At 34.0% G+C, this 22,611-nt stretch overlaps 1 protein-coding gene across 5 annotated transcripts in view; it reads right to left on the reverse strand.

Annotated features, from left to right (window-relative positions):
- Window positions 1–577: 577 nt before the first annotated feature.
- The window catches only part of LOC149789815 (uncharacterized), a 110,698-nt gene continuing 88,664 nt past the window's right edge, over window positions 578–22,611 (reverse strand). For all 5 annotated transcript variants that reach the window (XM_089971811.1, XM_089971809.1, XM_089971810.1 and 2 more), the window contains 8 exons: window positions 16,911–17,232; window positions 14,585–14,695; window positions 12,894–13,094; window positions 7,886–8,182; window positions 6,175–6,401; window positions 2,892–3,034; window positions 1,916–1,976; window positions 578–1,116 (listed from right to left, as the gene is read on the reverse strand). In XM_089971811.1, coding sequence (XP_089827937.1) covers window positions 1,021–1,116; window positions 1,916–1,976; window positions 2,892–3,034; window positions 6,175–6,401; window positions 7,886–8,182; window positions 12,894–13,094; window positions 14,585–14,695; window positions 16,911–17,232 — 1,458 coding nt within the window. In that variant the 3' untranslated portion in view covers window positions 578–1,020. The remainder of the gene's footprint in view (window positions 1,117–1,915; window positions 1,977–2,891; window positions 3,035–6,174; window positions 6,402–7,885; window positions 8,183–12,893; window positions 13,095–14,584; window positions 14,696–16,910; window positions 17,233–22,611) is intronic.

Below are 22,611 nucleotides of genomic sequence, written 5' to 3' on the forward strand. Positions count from 1 at the left end.
TACGACCTTAATTCGGACGTTTATACTCTGCATTTCCACTTACATGTTCACATACGAAAGTCAAATTCTTGTGACCATTGATGCAGATTGTATTCATCGTTAAACACGTAGTTTTTCATAGTCAAAACGTTGTTCAAAAGGATGAAAATATATTTTCTGGACTTAAAATTAGCAACAGCTACCATGGATAAAGGGTTTCTTACCTTTATGACATGATGATTACGTTCAGAGGAATTCAACTTGTATGGCTATGAGGTTGAAGTAACAACAAGAACAACAATAAAGCATTAAATACATTGCATTATGTGTGCCATGTAAGAAAGCGATTTACCTTATATCATCGACAGGATATTGCAACTTTGTATCATTGATTATATAAGCAATCTAGACAAATTCCAAACTAAGTGTACACATACGATGAACAATATTTCTTTTAGGTTACTTGGAGTAAAGCCTGTTTCAATATTTTCATCCAGTCCAAATTTGTTTTCTCTATCACGTCATATTTTCGTGTATTGTGTAACATAAGTATCAGAGATGAGGTTGTGCACGGAAATCAGGAAAGATTGCGGTGACATTGTGTGCCATATTAAATTTATTTAGAAAACGGGGAGTATTAATACATTTTACCGTTATCTTCATGCGTCACTAATGATTAATGAGTGGAAATTCATGACTGATCTAGAGTCAACAGCACACAGTTGTAAGAATGTTTAAATATACATATAGTTGCGCCATTGACTGATCACAATTTGATATACCAAATGTAATGGTATATCAATTTATTTTAAACAAACACTTTGAAAACAATGTTATATCTATATAATATAAAATTTGGAAATAATATATGTATTATCATAAAGTTCTGCTTCTGTCTCAGATGCTATCAATGTCTCTTCGTATTGTGATTGAAATGTTTGTACTACAATTGTTAAAACTAGTTCACTTTCTTATTTCATTGCCGATTCTACCTGTCATTTTGGTGACAAATACACACGCGAATATATCTGCAGGGAATAATTATATATGCTCAAGGGCATCTATGAACGTGTCCATCGTTGACAAACTTTCTAGCTTTAACTTCTTTTCCAGACATCGATAGAAATACTCAGAAGCCTGAAACAAATAAATAAATAAAGCTATGTACCGTTACATACCTCATTAAACCAATTCATATCTAAACTGGGGAGGTGAGTCAGTAGTACAGGATGAATTACAGATAGGAGAGCATGTGCTCCAGTAGGACAGGACAAATTGCAAAAAGTATATCCTATTTTGAAACCATGCCCTAGCAGCAAGGACTTAGACAGACTACGTGATTGTTATCTTATGACATTACATCGGATTGATTGTTTTATTTTCCCTTTTCTGGATTATGGTATAATCTATTAAAATGTGGAATTATAATGTCATGAAGTCAAGGAAACTGTTCAGGAATTCCTTATTGTCTTACGGCTGTGTTGAATTTATTATGTCATTAGATGCGATATAAAAATAACTTAAATCAACATATTACTTTTGCGAATAAACGCGCAAGTGAAACTCAGAAGAATATATGACATTAAATACGATTAAAAGGTATATGAGATTTTACTCACTTCGATAATTCGGGTTGTCTTCCAATTATATTTGACACCATTTAATAGAACGAGTTACTCTTAGAAATGTATAGGTTAAGATTCCCATGCGCATGTGATAGCACGACAAATATGTTTCCCTTTTTATATTCGTAACATAATAATTAAAGTAACTCATTTTCAGATAATAATAATAATAATAGAAAGAAGAAGAAGAAGAATATACAGAAGAAAAAAAAAAAAAAATATATATATATATATATATATATATATATATATATATATATATATATATATATATATATATATATTATGCATATCATAGCAATTTCGTTTACATTGTCTTTCATTCTAACCAGGGCTGAAAGGTCTTTCCCGGTCAAATGTCCGAATACTTCCCTGTTATAAAGGAAAAAATCATGTTAAACCAATATCAGCTAATTATGCGATGATTGTAAGGTACATTTACTTGGCAAAACTCAAAGAAATACAGTGAAGTCACCTAATAGTAAGTCCCTAGCTCACAATGTCCAAATGGTAGGATCACCGAATTATGCTTTCATTAACTATGTAAATGTTTTGTGAGCTGCACAGCAAAGACATTGATTTTGGCAGAACAAAGCTCAATTCAGAAACTTGAAATAAATTGTAATAGCTTGAAAACTAAATTACTGTGATATACTATCACTTAAGACTGGAGGTTATCTTCTAAATTTGTAATGAGAGTACATACCACACTGCCAAAACAAAGCTAAAGGGTATTGCCACTAAATACAAAAAGTTTGGAGAAACTAAGCATCATTAGACGTAATTCGCTTGAGCTTGACATAAGGTTCACTGCAATCCTAACGAGAAAATGTCTAGTAGTTAGTATCCACGAAGGTAAATACCAAATAGACGTTTCATGATTGTCCAAAAGCGGTGTGACAGGAACTAAGCTAAAAATATTTTAACAAATATGTAAGAGAATCGATGTAGAAAACAAACGCGCTCAGAATCGTGAGCATTGATTTAAGCCCACGCTTCGGAAACACCATACATATCGGTGGTCTTTTAGTTGTCTTGTTTACCTAGTTTCGTACATATGATAAACTCCGAAAAGACAGATATGTCGAAAAGAACCATGACGAAACATTCATAACATTATAATTCTCAGTACATTTGCGATCGGTTAAAATAATTTCTGATATGTAGGAAATATAAATTACTAATGCTTCGTTGAAACATGCGGTACGAAACAATGAATCAAGGCTATTTCAAGTGCTAAAAGTTAAATAGGAATCTCAAACGTAAGTTAAAAAATGATTGGCTCACTTGGACAAGTTGTACTGATCAAGCCAATCGTTCACTTGCTTCTGTGTCCATTCTCTTAAGTTAGCTAACGATGATTGGTGATTGGCTCGTGCAACAGACCTGGGCATGATTGATACGGGTCCTGCATCAACGGTGTCCTCATACTGAAGAAAAATTAAGAAAAACTTACATTAGTATTTATCTCTATATAACAAACGCCATTGAATAAATCTTATTCATAGCCACATTCATGGCTCACTATGGCCATCTCCCACACATTTTATTATATAGCCCATCTAACAAGATCCTGGGACAAGAGATGATCTTACGGACCGTGACACAAGGGTTGTAACTCAAACTCCTTTCATCTTATGAGTTCTCCAGCCACGTGTAAAGGAGTTATAAAACGAATATTTAAAAATAGCACGTCAATTACAACATAGGTATAGTATACGATTGTCTCATCCCACGTTACCACATGATAAAGAAAAAGATTTCATATCCCTCCCACAGATTGACAGAAAATATCGCCATTTCAACGTATGGGTTACCAATTATAGTAAGATTAACAAATGGGCAACCAGGGTTGGCAAGGGTCAAACGTGTAACCAATAATTTTCAGGTCAACACTTGCGGAACCACTGTTGGCATGTTAAAAGATAACCAATGATTGCAGGGTCAACACATGACACCCAAATATCGTCACTTAAACGCTTTGGCATCAATTGTAGCAAGAGCAACCCGTGACAACTAATGATGTTCAGATCAACACATGGACAGTGAAGATGGTAACATTAATACATAACAATGAATGATCTTCATGTCAACATATGAGCAAACGATGGTGATCAAGTCAACTCATGGAAAACAAATATGGCGAGGTCAACAAATTTGCAGCCAGTGAGTGCCAGGTCAACATATTGATGGTCGAGTCAATAAACGCATGACCAATGCTTAAAAGGTCGAATATTGTTCATCACATGGGTGACCAATGATGGTAAGGTCAGCACATGGACAAAAAAACAGTGACATGGTCAACATATAGCAAATAATGTTGGTCAGGGCAACACATGGGCAATCAGTGATAGTCAGTTCAACCTATGTGAATTTGATTATAGTCAGGACATCACATGGTAAACCAATTATGGTAAGATCAAAAAGTGCGCAGCCAATGATGGTTAAATTAGCACATTGATAACAAATTATAGTCAGGCCAACTGTTGGGTGACAAATGTCGGTAGGGCCAACACAGAGGCGACCAATGCTGTACGGTGAACACATCGGCAACTCAAGGTGATCAGATCAACATACGGGTAACAATGATCATCATTACTACACATGGAAAACCAATGAGGGTAAGGTCAACATATGGGCAACTAATCATGGTAAATTCAATAATAAAAGTGCTGCTAATGATAGTTTACCACATAGGCCATTAATTATTGTAAGGTAAACACATAACTGTCAGGTATTCAGATAAATACACAATGATGATCAGGTCAATAAATGGGCGACCAATGATGGTCAGTTCAAAGCATGGGTTTCCATTGATGGCTAGGTCAACACCTTTGCCGTCGATGCTTGTTAGGTCAACGCATGAGCTATCAGTGATATTCAGGCAAACATATGGGCAACAAATGTATCAAGGTTAGCAACAAAACATATTTGCACAGCAGTTAAAATGAGTTATGTGTTCGAACATACGGAAGGACCATCAGACAATGCCCACATCGCTAAAATATAGGAATAATAGAGTAAACCAAGTTATTATATATTCGAACATAGTGAAACATGTCAAACCTACTGCATGGCTCACACAAGTTGATCGCATGTCTAAATTCAAGCTAAATGAAGCATTGTGTTGCAATAACTACTTTTGTGTTACATGTTATAACTTGGCATCATATGCATATACAAGGAACAGTGTTATGTTCAAAGAGCAATTTTTACATTTACAGCGGTTTTGTCCTATAAAAGGAAAGATATTTCAATCAAAATGATCACCTTTCAAGTTGCCACCGCACATGGTTTCAGTTTAGAAACAGACCCGACGATCTTGCATGTGTTACCCTCTTATCTAACTCGGCTGCGCTGGTATCGCTATTTTAATTCCATTGAAAAGACCCCAATCTCAAACCCAACTCATAAATGTTGCGCAGTAGGATATCTGGTGATAAATTTCACTTCAGAATGATTCACCTTATGACATTGTATGTTGTGTTGTGCATGAAGTGATTGTTAGTCAAACTTTATCCTATTATGTATGACAGTTCATAATCAAATACATATGATCATATTTCAAATAGGTTTCGCAGTCGATATGAAAGAGAAAATGGCGTCCAAATACATTTAATTTATTCAAGGTTGAAGACAATTTCAAAGGAATACTAGATGCAATCGGGAACACTTTCGCCAAAATATCGGTAGTACAACATTAGTTCAAATGTTTGGTTTAATATGATCACTATTTGTTTATATACATTTTGAGTCAAGTGCACTTTAGCAACAGTTGCGCATAAAATTAGTTTGGAGTGAGTTTTTTCTTTCTTTTCGAAACATAAATAGCCAAGTTTCGATATGAATTTCCATGACAATATCCTGATTAAAAGGAAAGTCAGATTTATGTTGTGCAGTTATGTCAGACGTCTGATGTTAATGCACAGTTGATATACATACATACATATATATACATACATACATACATAAATAAATGCATGCCTGCATGCCTGCACGCACGCACGCACACACACACATATACATACATATATACATACATAAATAAATGCATGCCTTCATGCCTGCATGCACGCACGCACGTACACACACACGCACACACGCACGCACGCAACGCACGCACGCACACACACACACACATACATACATACATACATACATACATACATACATACATACATGCATACATAGACACATACATACATACATACATACATACATACATACATACATACATACATAATGTTGTGAATGATTGAAGGCGGGGTTCGCCATATCTTAGCATGACTATTCTGAAAATAATACACAGGCTTTAATTTGGACACGGTCTCTCCATGTATATGCAATAACTGATCACGTACAACGACGTGATAGATGACAAAATGCGCATGCACTGCAAAATTATGTATAAATGTAGTTATCCTGTCATAATGAAGACTTAAAAAATTGCTTCAAAATAAAGAAAGGAACACAAATAGGACGTTGCCGAAGTTTTGTCCTAACGAAAGAACTTTATCTGTGTTTCAGTATGTTTTACAAATGTATTGAGGCATCTAATGTAGTTTCTTACAGTTTCTTTGATGATTGTAACATCGTTTATTTCTGATCCTTCTTCATAAAACAAGACTCCTATCCGTTTGAGAAGTTCCTTAAACTTTGCTTCGAAATCGTACTTTCCACTGAAGTCATAAAATAGTTCTGCTCCAGCAATGAATCCAAGCCATCCATTTGGTTTGTAGCCTTTCTCCATTTTAAGTGGCACTACTTTCTTCTGCAATTGGTATGCGTATTCAGCCTCTGAAATACACAAATTTACAGGTTCTTACTGTGTATGCTCAGTGAAATCTTTAGTTGTAACAAAATAAACCACCATGAAACTCCCAAATAGACATTGCGTTATTTTTAAATAATCTACATCCTTGCATCCATTATATGGAACTATAGGCATTTCTATGCTTATTTTCGAGTAAATATCTAAATTGGAGTATGGGGGCTGGTATAATCAAATTCTAATGATTACATAGTGACAAATCTGCTCTGGTTACTAATTCTGACTCTTGACATACTTTGGCTCGGCTTGCGTTTAAATAGCAATTGTCAATGCAAACCATTCAATAATTTTCATGATTAATGAAACTAGTTTCGATTTTATAAGACAAATCTATTTCAAATACAGAGCAAAAAACTAAGTATAAACGATTCACAAATGTGAGAAAAGATTGAACAAACACTGTAATATCTTGGAACTCTAATCTTGTCATCTGCATAAAATATACAAACATGCCTCCGTTCTTATCTCATGTAGTTTTGTGTAATCGTTTTAAGAATGTTTTAGTTAGAAAGGTGTAAAATGTGTAAATATTTATGTAGTGATATGAACGTATATTTAATATATTATCATATGCCTTTACTGACTATATACAATGTGGTGTTCGCACAAATGTACTAATAACATAAGTCCAACAGATGGATTTTCTCACTGACTGACAGAACGAGACGAAAATGCCTTTGGTGCGAACAGTGTACCGTTGTTTTCGTTTCTCAGGTCTAGTAGCCTTGTCTGACACCTTGTCGATGCTTATAATGGTTCGTGATATATTGCATCAGTTTGTTTATAACTAAAACTTAGCTGGCTTTGAAATAATAATTTGACCTTAAAATGATGTTTGACTGAGGAGGTCGTGGTCGTGTTTGTTTCTCTCCACAGTAAATACGAAAACAGCAAGAGCAAGATATTATCAAATTGAGAAAGATAAATGCCTGCATAGGATTTGGCTTTTTTTGCTTGTCATTGTATTGTAAGCTTGCTCTTAATTTATATCATGTTTAACAATTATCTGCCCTCATTGATCTAATCAACAGCAGTCCGGAGGTTGTTAGCATGTCCTTATATATCCATCGACTAACGAGCCGGAGCACCCTGCTACTGTTGAAGTGAACACGTGGATTGTAAATCACTTCTAAACTGAGGTCTTGAGGAGAATATTAAACATAGACTAATCAGCACGTGGTATAGCGGTGTCAATTCTATATAAACATAAAAATATAATACTGTCAATAGTTTACCGTACCAACAATCTCAACAATGGACTTTCCTTGTACAGTCTGGATTTTAGTAACATGACTTATGTTATACTTATTGTATATGAACGTAGTCATCTTAAATTTTCGAATTATTTGGTGGAACCCAATTTCCAGTTATATTAAATCTGAGCTGGTTTACTAATCAATTTTCTTTCTTCTAGCGTTACGATGATATAAATTTTTGTTTCATGGTATACCTTTTCTACAATTATTGCTGTCCTTGTACTTTTGTGACATGCATATCAGAACTACATGTGCCATTTCCACAGCCTCTGCCATGGCTTGAAGGGTAGAACCACCCATGTTGTCAATGTCCATCCACACAGAGTATCCATTGGCCTTCAGTTTATCTCTTATCTTTATAAGCTCATTTTGGTGACTCCAGTTGTAGCTGATCATGATGTGTCCCTTCTTACTTTTAGCGCCAATGACACCAAGTCTGCTCTGTCGTTTAACTGCATCTCTAACTTTATGCCAATTAGAATATGAGTTCACTAGAAACAAAAAGGCAAATATATAATATAAATAAATTCAAAATGTTTCTGACGCATGTAGATAGACTTGTTATTACACAAAAGTGGTCATAGAGAAATGTTTTATTGTAAAAACATCGTTTTTCACGTAATCAATATCAAAGATAAGAAATTTTTAAATATATATTTATCTGCAGTGCAATATATTTACATTAGAGTGAAGGGTAAGATGATAACAACAAACCAAGCAACCTAAATACGATTAATATTTAATATATTTGTTTAGGGAAAGACAACATAATGTAAAGTTGAACACAAATATGCATCTATATACAAAACATTATATCCTTATATCACATTGCTAAGTAGCGTGATTAAACACTACTGAATGTGTGATGTTTAAAAATTATTGTTTTAATCTGGAGAATGTTTTTCATCAAAAATTCTGGTATATCTTTTTATATATTACAGACAATTCTGGAGGATCATTGTGTCCCCACTCAACCCAAAAATAAACAAATTAATAAATTTATAATAAAAGAATGAACTTGATGGTATATAATTATTAACAAACCCAATACATAACCTAGGTATAACATATTAAAATGAAAATATGTGTAGTGATCAGGTAAATGTCTTTGTTATTATATACTTATGGGCCGCCTTGTAGATCTCATCGTAGACCTAAACCGATTGCAATGGGTGATACATTAATATCGAAGTTATATATATTTAATATGGATAAATGCTCCTATTGGTCGGTTGCTGAGATTATCATAGTTTACAGTTTACGAGAACATGCATTGCTGTGTATGTTTGTCCGCATGAGCAGATTGTGCATTTATGATACAAGTTTTTGAAAAGAGTATCGGTTAATAAAACCTACAACCCAGAAGAAGTGTTGTGAGCATAATTTGTGCTAATATTTTTTCCTTGAAGGTAATGCATTGGGACCTTTCGCTAGATTCATATCTAGGTGCAATTTAAAACTGTACAAGACGGGTTCTTTCTCATTTCCACTGAGAGAAGATAATATTCTGCAACAGACGTTGGTACAGATGAACTTTGATAGCGATTTCTCCTGTCGGAGAGTATGTAGAGGTTTTGCCTTCCGTGATGATGCTGTATGTTACGTGCATTCTGAACAGTTGGCGTGATCAAAGTTTGCATGTATTTTGCAGTCATGCCATGACACAACTTATAAAGTTATCATGCTATGTTTGTAGAGCCTTGTGAAAATCTTTCCCAGTCCGTCTCCTTCAAAATTATAGCATACGTATTGTTTCTATTTCACTCTTTTAATACTTGATACATTTGTCCCAGATAATATTTCCATATTAAAAACTACGTCTTATAAAGGTGAAACGAAGAAGTAAGAATGAATTTTTATCAAGATTAAATTTCAGATTCTTTGGGTTGTTTAACCTTTTCAATGCGCTTCCAGCTCTTGCCAGTAGAAATACAAGATAAGGTTTCTTTTAAAGTTAGGCGCAAATATTTAAGAATCGGCGATCCCAATTACCGTTTTGGCTTTTAAAAGTTGAGGTACTGTTTCCTTTGAGATTTCCTGCGCATGGTCACTAAATCGTATTTGTTTTGATTCAAATCAACTGACCATAGTTAGCCCGTACATTTATTTTAAAAGGTCAGTGTTCGTTCAAACACCACCTGTCAGGATTAGGTCCTCAGCAATAATTTGCAATGATATATCATCAGCAAACGATGATATTTCTGACCGAATATGAGTGACAATTTTAGTAATGTGAACTTATAATAACAGTATTCCAAGTGTAGATCCCTTGGGCACACCTTCCATGATATAGCCATGTTATAAAATTAAACTTTCTATTAGAAGTTGCATTCTGTTCAAAACGTTCCAAAAGTACCTCAAGTACCAATTTCAATAACATTTAGCGAACGAAATAAAAAGTTTGCATAAAGTTTTATGGAAGGAATTATTAATATTACATCATTCCACCCATATTTATTTGTCTTCGTTATGTATTGCACATATTACACACTTGTAGGGGAGCAAATATTTTGGAGTAAAACCAGATTGAAGATTACTAATTACATTGTTGTTAGGGCGATAATCAGATACATGTACAAGTGTTTGAAGATATATTTTTGACATTTTTGCCCAGGCAAACGTAGTAGTAAAATAGGTCCCCATCATGCTCTTCCCATATGTTTGTATACATATCCCTCTTTCCAAAATGTACGATGACATGAAGATCAGTGCAAAGTATTGAACATTTCTGATAAATATCGCGAAAAATTTCTTGAGCATTTCTATGTAACCTACGGAGGATCGTATCATGTGACTATATTTTACTAATGTGGAAATTTGAAAGAACCTCTTCTACGTTATTTATCTCAGCTTGAATAATGTTAAGGTCAATGTCAGGAAGTGATAAAACGGTCAGCTTATTGACATTATTAGCTACCAAGAGGTCTTGGAGCTTATTGCTAATGTGTTTAAATACTTACTGCGCTTACAACTCCGTTTCTAATATCGCTGATTATAGCTCGGTGTAAAAAAAAAACGTTTCTTATCAAGCAGTATATTATTTTCCCTCGCCGAATCAGTATTCTAAAACTATTGTGCGTGAAAGAAGGATCTCTGAGAATAATTACTTTTCTTTGAGAGGTTGAGGGAATAACCGAATGGGCTACCTCTAGCATATTGAGATAGATTTTATACATCCCTAATCATTTATCGAACGATTCGAAAACTATCAGCTCTATGCTACAAGTCTCTGTACGAATCTTTGCTGCTTGATACTCCCATAAATTGCATTTGACGCTATATTGCCGAGAATTCATAAAGTTTGTGGAACAATAAACGGGGTTATGATCGCTGAAAAAGAGGATTTAGACTCCTTTTCATAACAACTTAATATGTCACTCACAAGTATTAAATCTATCATTTTGGATCTATAACTGGAAATTCTTGTAGGGTTAAGTGGTATTCTGCAGATATGCTGCTGAGATGATTCATTGTTAGAGAACTATGTTAATTCGAAGTAGTTGACAGTTGATGGGATAAATAGAGTTTTTAAAAGGTTATAGTCATCTAATTTTAAAACTGTTCTTCATCTCTTTAAACGTGTTGTTCGTTTGAATACTCGTCCCACAGCGTCGTCATGAAATTCAATATAATTTGTACAAGCAGTTTTCCACATTTATTTTCTTTTGTTCATTGTTCTAATTGCTGACGGGTTTTGTGTACTATATCTTTTGTACACTTTACATTTGCTAACAGGTTCTGTGATCTTTATCTTTAATTCACTTTTCCATTTGCTTAAGCGTTTTGTTTACTTTGTCTTTTGTTTAAGGGTGCTAGTCAGAATCTCATTAATAAACATTTTCCATATGTTTTGATCGGTCCTGTCTCTTTTTCTTGAACCCATAGATTCATAATGTACTGAATCATTATATCTGCAACTCTTCCAATGTCGAGTTTGAAACCTTTCCTTTTGTTTCGGTACCCGTTTTTTTTTCTTCTGAGAAGAACTTTGCTATTATCGGTCCTGATCATAAGGGTACTGTGTCTCCAAGTCTGCGAGAACTACAGATCACAAAGGAAGGGATTGCATCCGACAATGTTAGGATTAAAATTCAAATCAAAATCACCAAAATCTTGGTTTTCATGGAGCCCATATATTTGTATGATGTTTCTAAGGCTGTATCATTGAAATATTTTGTTCCGAGAATGGGTATGTGAATAGTGATTGAAGCAAAATTATAATCGGATTATCTTCAATCCTTCTCATTAATCTCCATTGTAATTCGCCAATTTGTTTTCAAATGATCTACTCACAGTAGAACTAACTGCATTCGCAATGAAACTCAGGACCCTTTGATTTGAAATGCTCAGATAAGCCAGCTTAACATATCTTCACATGAGATAGGGTTTTATTTGACCATATTTGTAATTGCAACACTGTGCGGTGTTAGCGTTTAATCAATTGATAAATATCCACAGTCAGTGTCTGTTCAAAAATACTTTGATATTGATCTTTCCTTTTTTGCTGACATAAAGGAAGAGATTTAAAAAATTGAACACTTTCAAACGTTTTGTATCGTTTTAGGTTACTCTTAGGATGTTTCTTTGAAGACTTAGAATATCTTGTCTTAAGGTTCTTCAAGTGAAACATGTCTTATCCATAAAACATCATAAACATGTGTTAAACTTACTTAAGAAAAAAAAATCCAGGATTTGTTGTTGAAACTGCTGTAAACTCATTTTTGATTTGAATATGTGAAAATGTTACATGCGGATTCACACTTAGAGTAGAATCGGACGTTAGATAACTTTCAAAAAGATATTTTGTACCTAGGAGTAAATCGTAAAACACCCAAAATAATCTTTCTCAAAGTCTACCGTAACACTATCTCTTGGACTGATGCAGAAAAATAAAATACCATGTTTACTTTGGCACCTTCAAATAAACCTAAATGGTAACCTCGATTCATCAATCGCTTGTCTGACAGTCAAATCTTTCAAAGGTCTCCTACACCAAATCATTAAAAAAATAAACACCTCATAGTCACTTAAAAGACTTGAACAAATATGTTTTCTCACACACCAGATGTATCTGCTAATGATGAACTTTCTTCAGATCGTTTGGTCTGAAACGATATGTGTTAATGAACATGAAAATGTGAGTACTTCTGTCGATAACTACTTACAATGTGACATTTAAGATAAGTTTAACTATATTAATACCTTTTTGTTTATATTTTTCATTCTTTTGCAAATGTCCACGAAGGAGCCACAGTGTTCCATCCGCCGCCTCTTTGATGATTTTGTCCTCCCATTTTTCCTTGAGATGGATCAGCATGTCCACAATATTTAGGTCTTTATCCTCCAGTATCTTGTTCTGATTGTCCTTATCGAAGGCTAGAAACCATATTGCCCCCACCGCTTCTGTATGTTGAAACAAATTAACAAAATAAATAAGGATCACTCTGTGCTAGAAGTTTACTCTCTCTCTCTCTCTCTCTCTCTCTCTCTCTCTCTCTCTCTCTATATATATATATATATATATATATATATAGTGCGTGTGTGTGTGTGTCTGTGTGTGTATGAACCATTCGTTGATAAACTGTGCATGTATCTGAGGAGATTGGATTTCAACAAAGGAACGTTGGTAATTTACACTGAAGCAATATTCAATAACGGAGTTAGCTTCATTGAAAACAATCTGCGACACAGACACACGCATACACAATTGATGTAAATAGATGATTATACAGATATGCTAATCTATGTATAAAATAGCTTATTGATTCATATTTACGCGCTACGTAAACAGTTGATGATTGATTCAGACATACAGAGCAACATCTGAAATAGTTCTAAGGTAAACTGAGCAACGTATGTGATTGCCAATCAATTCATATATATCAATAGACCAATGGAACAGCTAATCAATTCAGATATACCAACAAGAATATACCATAGCTGACTTATTCAGATCTACAATATATACTATGGCAACTAAATTATTTAGTACGAATGTTGAAGGACGAGAAGGAAAAGATACATACTATGTATTCTGTCTTTACCACGTTATTATGATCAGGACTGTTTTTCATCTAAATTTTAAATCTTGTCTGTGGTTCTTCATGATAATTTTCTGTATGGGAATTTTTGTATGGCACGAGCCATATCTATCCATCTGACTGGTTCGCGTGGCTCAAGATAGCACGTTGTAATGTAATGACAGCCCGTTTATCCCATTACGATTATTTTGTGATTTTTCTCTGTTTCATCATGACCAAAGAGATTGTTCTATATACAGGATCTCTGTGTTTGATATTCTCTTCGTCTATCGCGATTAATCAAGCTTAAACACGAACCTGACACTTTTTTGTGAAGCCAGAATTCGACATACATGAAACATATTTCATAAATTGAACAGCTATTTTATAATTTTAACCCTATAATAAAATGACAGGAGCATAAAGGCTGCACATGAATGGCAGACAAGTATCATTTGTTTATTGCTTACAAGTTAATATAAGGAAGGACAGTAGTACGATGAAACGCTACTAAATTTAGTTTTGAAAAGAAAGCTCCAATTTAGTTAGTTCTGTACTCGCAATGCAATGTGGAAACATTGATAGTGCTATTTCAAATTGAGAACGTAAACTCTAAAACACTATTGCTATTAGATCAGAAACCGTGAAGATCATATGGTTATTTAATGCATATATATATATATATATATATATATATATATATATATATATATATATATATAAAATCAAAACCACATATTGTCCGATATAATGAAAGTACGTCTGATATTCTTCTTCCCAGTACTTACCCAACTTTACATGGGGAATATGGATCAGAAATATAAGCAAAATGGACCAATCGCAAGAAGATATCATAAAATTAATTAAATTTACCTTTTGTTTCTTCAACTGTCCCAATCTTCGCCAGCTCAGCCAAAGGACGAAGGCATCCCATCTGTACAAGAAGTGTTTTATTGGCATGATTTCGTGCTAGGCGGTGGATCGCTGAAAAGAGGGTCTAACTGTTCTCAGTGATGTCTTTTGGCATATGAATCTTAATTTCCTATACTACTGCCCTTCCGTATAGGTGTACTGTCACAGTGTATATACAACATACCCAAAGTGAAATAAACAATGGCACTTAATAATTTGATAATCATACTGAGAGCGTGTACAGAACTGCATGGGGAGTAATTTGATGGTATGGACCTGTTGTTCCAATACAAAGCACTTTGGAGCACAGTATACCAAAATTCAGAACCTCTTTAAATACTGCTAACGTTGTATCCTGAATTTATATAATTTAAAATGGTTTCTTTTGTCTTGGAATTAAACCAATAATCCTGATAGTAATAATATTCTTCCGAATAGAAACTAACATATTGGATTATTGTTCTCATGGTTCAGTTTGAATCGAATCTTGATTCTTTAGACTAAACATCTTTTATATAACCAAATCTGTTTATGGAAGTTGATTTAGGCCTGAAAGGACCTTGTTAGATATATGAATTGAGTCATAGTCAGAAATAGAGCATTGACTTGTCTCAATACTGCATTCAAGGATATGAACATGTGTAATGGCAAGTATGTGGTCGGGCAATTATTCGTATGTCCGTTATCCTTGTAAGTTTAGAAAACACGTTTGCATTGTTTCAATTGATACATACATACATACATACATACATGCATACATACATCCAAACATACATGCATACATACATCCAAACATACATACATACATACATACACACACACACATACATTCATACATATATACATACATACATGCATGCATGCATACATATATACATACATAGAACATCATACATACATGCGTACGAACGTGTGTGAGTACGTGTCTGCGGGCGTGCATACATACATACATACATACATACATACTATACATACATGCATACATACATACATATTGGTTTGCTCAATATAACGGTTCTCGGTTTTCTCTGATCGAAAACATAATTTTTCACCGATGAAAGTGGCTCTTTAAAAGGTTTTTGTATGCAGTATCTTCGGCGACTTAAAATTTTTATAAAGTTTCAATTCCAAATCTCCAGACAGTCTCCATTTTAGTGTCCTTTTAAGCGGCTCTAACAATCATGAACTGTTAAGACGATTTTTTGTCTCATATTAGATATATATTGGTCAAAGTACCAAACGACACTCTGGTTGAGTATTGCACGTTCCATAAAAAAAGCATAATGTTTCATGCGTTTGTAATAGTTTTCTAACGATCTTGGTTTCTGAGAAGATATTTTTGCATCAGTGCGCTTTTGAATTACCTTTGAAAAACGATTATCTCTCAGTGCGATTCTGACCTCATTCACCAAGAATTGTACGTTGCATATTACTGCACTTATATATTATTCTCAAAGAAATTTAATTTTGACACCAATGGTTTTAGAAAATCGTTCATTTTGCTATTTTTCTCTTAAACTGTTGCTTTGAAATTCACAAAATTTATTTTCGGATATGCTAAGAAAATCGCGCTGAATTTGAGATGGCAAGCTATTGCAGTTGTTCTGCATCTACATTGTTTCAGAATGAGACTATGGCCCGTCCACGAAATATTACTTGCTTTAGAAAACAATATCCGTCAGTGATTAATAGTATCATTTGTGTCAACTTGTTCATAGAGGGTTTGTGCATTTAGCCTTTCGGGTTGGATTTATAATGAATTTATATTTGTCAGCTGCCTTTTGTTATGTAATGCCTAATTATGATCGTAATTCTAGAAAATATTGTTCTTTCGAATGTGAGTTCAAGAAATGTCCTACTTTACGAGTTTTTTGTTTTTGTCATTGAAATGATGGTTTTCCGGAACAGTATGTTGCGTCATAGGTTAGGTGACATTTTGTATAATAAAAGATTTGGCGAACACTTATTTATTTCACAATACTGTTAATTCCTCTTAAAATTATCACTGTGTAACATGAAGAAAGAATTTTGTCTTGAAATTTACTTAAATCGTTGGTTTCTCTTCCTTTCCGTTACAATCGATGAAGATCATACAGTCGTAGTATAGATGAATCCTGAATATTCTGAACACATAAATATTTATCTCATAATCGATTTACTGAGAATGTTACTGTTCCTGCAAAATAATTTATTAGGATTTAGTCCGGAATATACATAAAATTATAACTCTGCGAAACAAATACGTTAGCCTATGATTCGGTATAAAGTGGAAAGAATTAGAACTTACTCAATGTACACTCCCATGCAGACCATGTTTCAGAATTTACCGGGCATATACGATCTTTATCCTGCAGAGCTTTTTTCAAAGTTTCCAAGAACATCTTCAATAAGTCATCCTTTCCTTGTAGAATCTCGCTTTCTTTTTCATCAATAAGGTTTGCAAGGGAGGCTAGAGTCTTAAACCGATCCTGTTCTGTCTTAGAATCCATATATGGACTGATGATTGCCACAAATCCATATTCACGTAGAGGAGTAATATTTTCATCCACTTTTGAAACGTTGTGAATAATTGACAAGCTTGATCCAACCATCTTGCTTTCTGCTTCACTCTGTGTAAAATAAGCAATAATCTTTAACAAGAGTGTATACCTAGTTAAACAAAATCGAACATTATAATATCTGACTATGAAAATGTTTTGTCCATTCGATACATTTTTTCAAGGTCACGTAGCATTTCTAAACTCTTGTGTGTACTTATACTCTGCAGGAATTTTAAATTTGCAAATTCAAGTCTACAGGGAATATGACCGATAAAGGCGATGAATCGAAATAGCTCTCACTCATGAAACATGCACATCATGAGTGCTTAGTCGTTCACTATGTGGCATCAAAGGCAATTAAAATCAGCTGTTTTTGCTCCGGTATTGGACGCTACGAGACTTAACATTACTGGGTCACTATGGAGCATAACTGAAATGTATTATTAGGTTCTGGATGACCTTATAAGTCCCTACTGGATTTAATGTAATTTTAATGGTATCATACAATTCAGACGGTTTGGTTAGATTATTTTTCATCCCCTTCCCAGGAATGTCAGATGTCATTGAGATAATCCATCTTAATGTATCACAACAGATAATGTCATTACCGAAAACGATGAGTGCATTATATCATGCCTATGTGATCAGGCCTAAAAATAAATGACCCACAAAGGCACATAAAATAACATCGTTAATGAAGATGACGACTGCAGCGATGAGACTCGGACGAAGGAAAATTTAAAGTCAATTATAGATGGATAGTCCATGAATCTGTAGTGGTCCCTTTTCCGTTAAACCTTTTCAGGCTACCCATATCTCTTCAAAATGACATAAGTAATTATCAGTGCAAATCTAAACAAAACACCTCAACTCCACCTCCACTCCCAGATCCCCCGAAAACATTCGTGTATTTATGTGTGAATGAAAGAAAATGTACTCTAATAATCACAAAGATACAAATAGTTATCGATGCAGTGATACGATTTAAGAAAGTAAAAAGGACGAATAGCAAACAATACAAGATCACTGTATTCTTATTTGTGTTGGGTATATTCTGCTGAATAGAAACTGCAAATTCGAAACACGTCATTTCTCATAGGTTCATTTTGCCTTCTTTCCTGTAATTTCTGATAACAGAAGTGTATCGGATTAAACTTCTCAGATGGAGTAGGTTCTTTTTCTTCTTTTGATGAAATCTCAAATACGTCTTCGTTACGTTTCTGTTCTTCATCCTTCGTTTTGTGTTCTTAGGACTCCGAGGACTAATGTCGGTGAATGTGCCACACAACGCAAACCAATTGTACTTTAGTGGTTCTTGGGATAAATAGTTACAAGTCTTTGAGTTATGAATATTCTGTAGCATGCGCTTTTTATCTTGACAGATATAACTGAATTATTCACTTTGTTTTCGGTGGTAGGCATGGGACTCAGCATAGGTCATATTTCAAATAATGTAGTTTGAAATCACTTCCTGTAAATCTCTCAGCTGAATATTTGTTCCTTTGTTGCTGATTATGTTCTACCTTCCTATTGTCAATAAAATGTTATCCTTCGTTGGTGATTCTGCTCTTCCGGTCCATTTTTAATTAAAACTATCCTTTCTTGCTGATTATTTTCTACAGTCCTATTGTCATTAAGATTTATTCTTTGTTGCTATGTTCTACTGGCCCATTGTCAGTAAGATGTTTCCCTTTGTTGCTGATTTTGATCTACTGACCCATTGTCAAATAACATTTATCCAATGTTGATGATTATGTTATACTGGCCCATTATCAATAATGTTTTTATTTTGTCCTGATATTCTTCTACCGGCCCATTGTCCATAAGATCTATCCTCCGTTGGTGATTATTTTCTACTAGCTCATTATCACTAACATTTTGACTTTGTTGCTGTGTATGTTCTACCGGCCCGCTGTCAATACGATTTATCATTTGTTACTGAGTTTGTTTTATATGTATATATCAAATCAGGGTTACGACGAATACATACTTTATTTTTAATATTACTAATTCTTTTAGATTTGTGCTGCTTTTATCTAACTAAATTTTTGACCAGATGGCTATGGTATTAGGCATGAAGACCCGCTTTTGTATCATAAAGTATATATGATCTACATATATTTACTTTACTATATCTGGTCTGCTGCTATCGAATAAATGTCAAATAGGTATTTAAAAAATCTTGATGTTGCCATCCATAATACCACATTTAACTGGTTTTGCCAAAATGTTTTATGACTGAATGCTGCATATCCACTCACCGAATCATCATTACCGCTTTCTAAGGTTTATTGACCAAAATGTTGCGTGGCGTAAAATATTGCTAACTAATCAAATATATTTGATAGAACGTTCTATTGGATTAGATGTTTTATGATTGATGGTTAGTTTTTAAATTTAGTGTCATTCACCAGTTGATACTTACCACTCTTTGGACGGGGATAAAATTTGAAATTAGAAGTCTTGAAAATGTCACATAAAGTGGACATGATTCAATGGAACAGTAGTCGACAGAGCACCATGGTTTGCAGAGAAAGTATACGATCAGTGGCATAAGTCGATTAGGTTTGAATTTTGAAACATTATGACAACCGTTGTCAAAACATTTATTGCAATAGTTAACTTTTTTAAAAACAGTGAATTTGGTCTTTCCTGTGATTTGATAGACCAGTTGCCTGGATGTCATGGGGTTTTATTGTTTATTCATACAAGTTTGAATATCATTTTCTCTGGGGGTTTCTTCAATATTTACCGAACGCTAACACACCGATTACTTGGGTATTGCAGGGGTTAGGTCCAAAAGGTATACCCCTTTTGCAGTTGGTCACCTCATCGGCAACCTATCTATTAAGTCTGGGAAATTGCCACACAGCGGACGGACGAAGAGAAAAATGGGGGTTTGACAACATCATCACGATAAGAACGGCAGATGCTTAATTCATGCCTGATATTCAGGTGTAAATTCTAGTGATCCAAATATTTATATACAATTCACGGAAATTGACCAATACGTTATGGTTTTACTTGCATTGATTGCAGCATGTCATTTGGACTACGTCATACGTGATGACAATAAAACGCGAATAATATCCAGAAAATCGCAATAGTGACTCGCGAAGGATAGTGTGCGATATTTCACATGGTGTGCACATGATATAATCTCTTTCAATGTTAACCAGGTTCAAACTCCCGACTTGTGAAATCACAATAAAGTCTCATTGAATGATAGCAAATATTCTCACTATTAATGTATATTACGATATCCGAATGTCGTCTGAAATAATTTCCTGCGATAATCTTAAACAGACTATATCGTTTGATATTTATCGTACATTTCTTTCCTATGCTACGATAGACTGATTATACCAAACTTATTGTGCCTCTATATTGCGACTTTGGTTTGGCCATTCGTCTAATAATTACTTGCACGGGACGTATTGACATACTGTTCTCGGGGCTATCTTTTAGCAAATATCATCGTTTTGTTTATCAAGTCCTGATCTAAACATGAAGCTGTTACACGTATTCACAGCTATAATATATGTGTTGTGTAACGGTACGTCAGTAGTATACATCAGTATGGAATGTACTGAATTTCTCGAGTAACCTTGTTAAAAATTTAGTATACTAACAACATATTTTCATTCTCGTGAGCGAATAATTGCAAATTATATTCTTTTTTGTCGGATTTATATACAAGAAATTACTTTTATATATTAACTAGCATGTATAATGTGTGAGGCAAACGCAATTCTTTGTAAGTGTGAGGATCATCCTACGATTTACAGTAGAGAACTTTTGCTTTTGTTTGAATATTACGCAATTTCTGAAATCCAGTAAATATTTTGAGTACTTTTATTTCATGTGTACTGGAGCTTTACTTGCTATCATATCACTGTCTTGGCCTAGGTTTCACTGTCTTTTATAGCAATGATATAGCTAGTAAACTGTAGGCTTCAATGTCAGCACTTCACATTTGTATCAGCAAGTACTCTAATACCATCGCAATGCATTTCACATGGTCTTAGCAATAGTGTAACTATCCCACTTTTGTTATAATTTGTAGATTATAACTTATAACACTATTAACATAGGCATATAAAATTCAAATATTATTAGCTACTTTCGGGTGAGGAATGTAAATTTGTTTTGAACTGGAATATTTCTTTTCTTTCATTTATAGACAATTGTTGTTTCAAATGATACAATGGGTATAACATAACATGTTGCTATTTTACCATAAACCAGAGCAATATATCTCATTTGTCTCAAACAAGTGTTATGTAAATTAACTATATCTGATTTAATACATATTCATTTCAATTTAATTATTTGTCTGTCCGTTTTAATTTTTTATTTTCATTACATGCTATTGTAATGTAAATTTATTCACTAGAGATGATATTTTGACCAGAAAATAGTTTAACCTTGACTGTTCGTTTAGTAAATATCAGGTGTTAACCTAGATCCTGATCTTGATTCAAAATTAGTAGCAACCAAAATGAGGCCATGACAGGACTACGTGGTTTAATATTTATACCATTTTTTGTTTATTTCTTAGAGCAAAATGGTTGGTTTTCATCACAGCCACACTGGGTGTACGTGATCTTTGACAAGTAAATACTTTTGACGAGGTTCTGGAACTTGATCACGTGACCCCTTTTTGCTTTTCAGAATACTATATAACCTTTGTTTTGAAGAGATATTCTCAGATAGTTGGGCTATTACACTGGAACGTGACTCTTATGCTGTTTGGAGTTATTTCAGATTATTTTGGATTCGAAATTATTATTTCATTTTATTCTGGAAAATACGTGTGCTGATATGAAATTGTTGAACAAGGACAGCTTTTATTAAAGTTTATTTAGATTTCAAAACCGCAGTGATATTTTTTGTTTCTACAAGGAACAGTAGATTTCAACACTACAGATAACAGCATATTTCATCGTCTTCCATCTTGGATTCTTCGTCAGACTCGAACTTGAAATCATTAGAACAATTTGTTATTCGGAGTTCTAAAATTTTATTCGTGGATTATTCTTGGATCATTTTTGGAATTGCCCGTAAGTTCGTATTTTTTCATTTTTACAGAATTTTTCCAGGGAAATAAATTGTTATATTTTTCAAAGTTTGTTGTTTTCACTCTTTCTTGTATTACTGTTTATTCGAGCCTAAACACGTAACATAAGACAAGTTTCAGGATCCGTCCCTAAAACATTATAATTACTGGTGCCTATTATAATTGCGGTATGCCGTGGTACTTTAACAGTATGTTCCGAAATACTGCGGAATTCTGTTGTACAAAAATGTCCAGTTCACCTTTATCTAACCTTAAGGGTAAAAACGACATGTTTTGTAAAAGGAATATCCGTATATTTTTGTAGCGGAAGAAATTTTGCGATTTTCTTGCATTTGCAATAATAGACTAATGGAATTTACCATTTTGAT

This window comes from Sinohyriopsis cumingii, chromosome 10 (genome assembly GCF_028554795.1).
Source record: "Sinohyriopsis cumingii isolate HCF-2022 chromosome 10, ASM2855479v2, whole genome shotgun sequence".
NCBI classification, from domain to species: Eukaryota; Metazoa; Mollusca; class Bivalvia; order Unionida; family Unionidae; genus Sinohyriopsis; species Sinohyriopsis cumingii.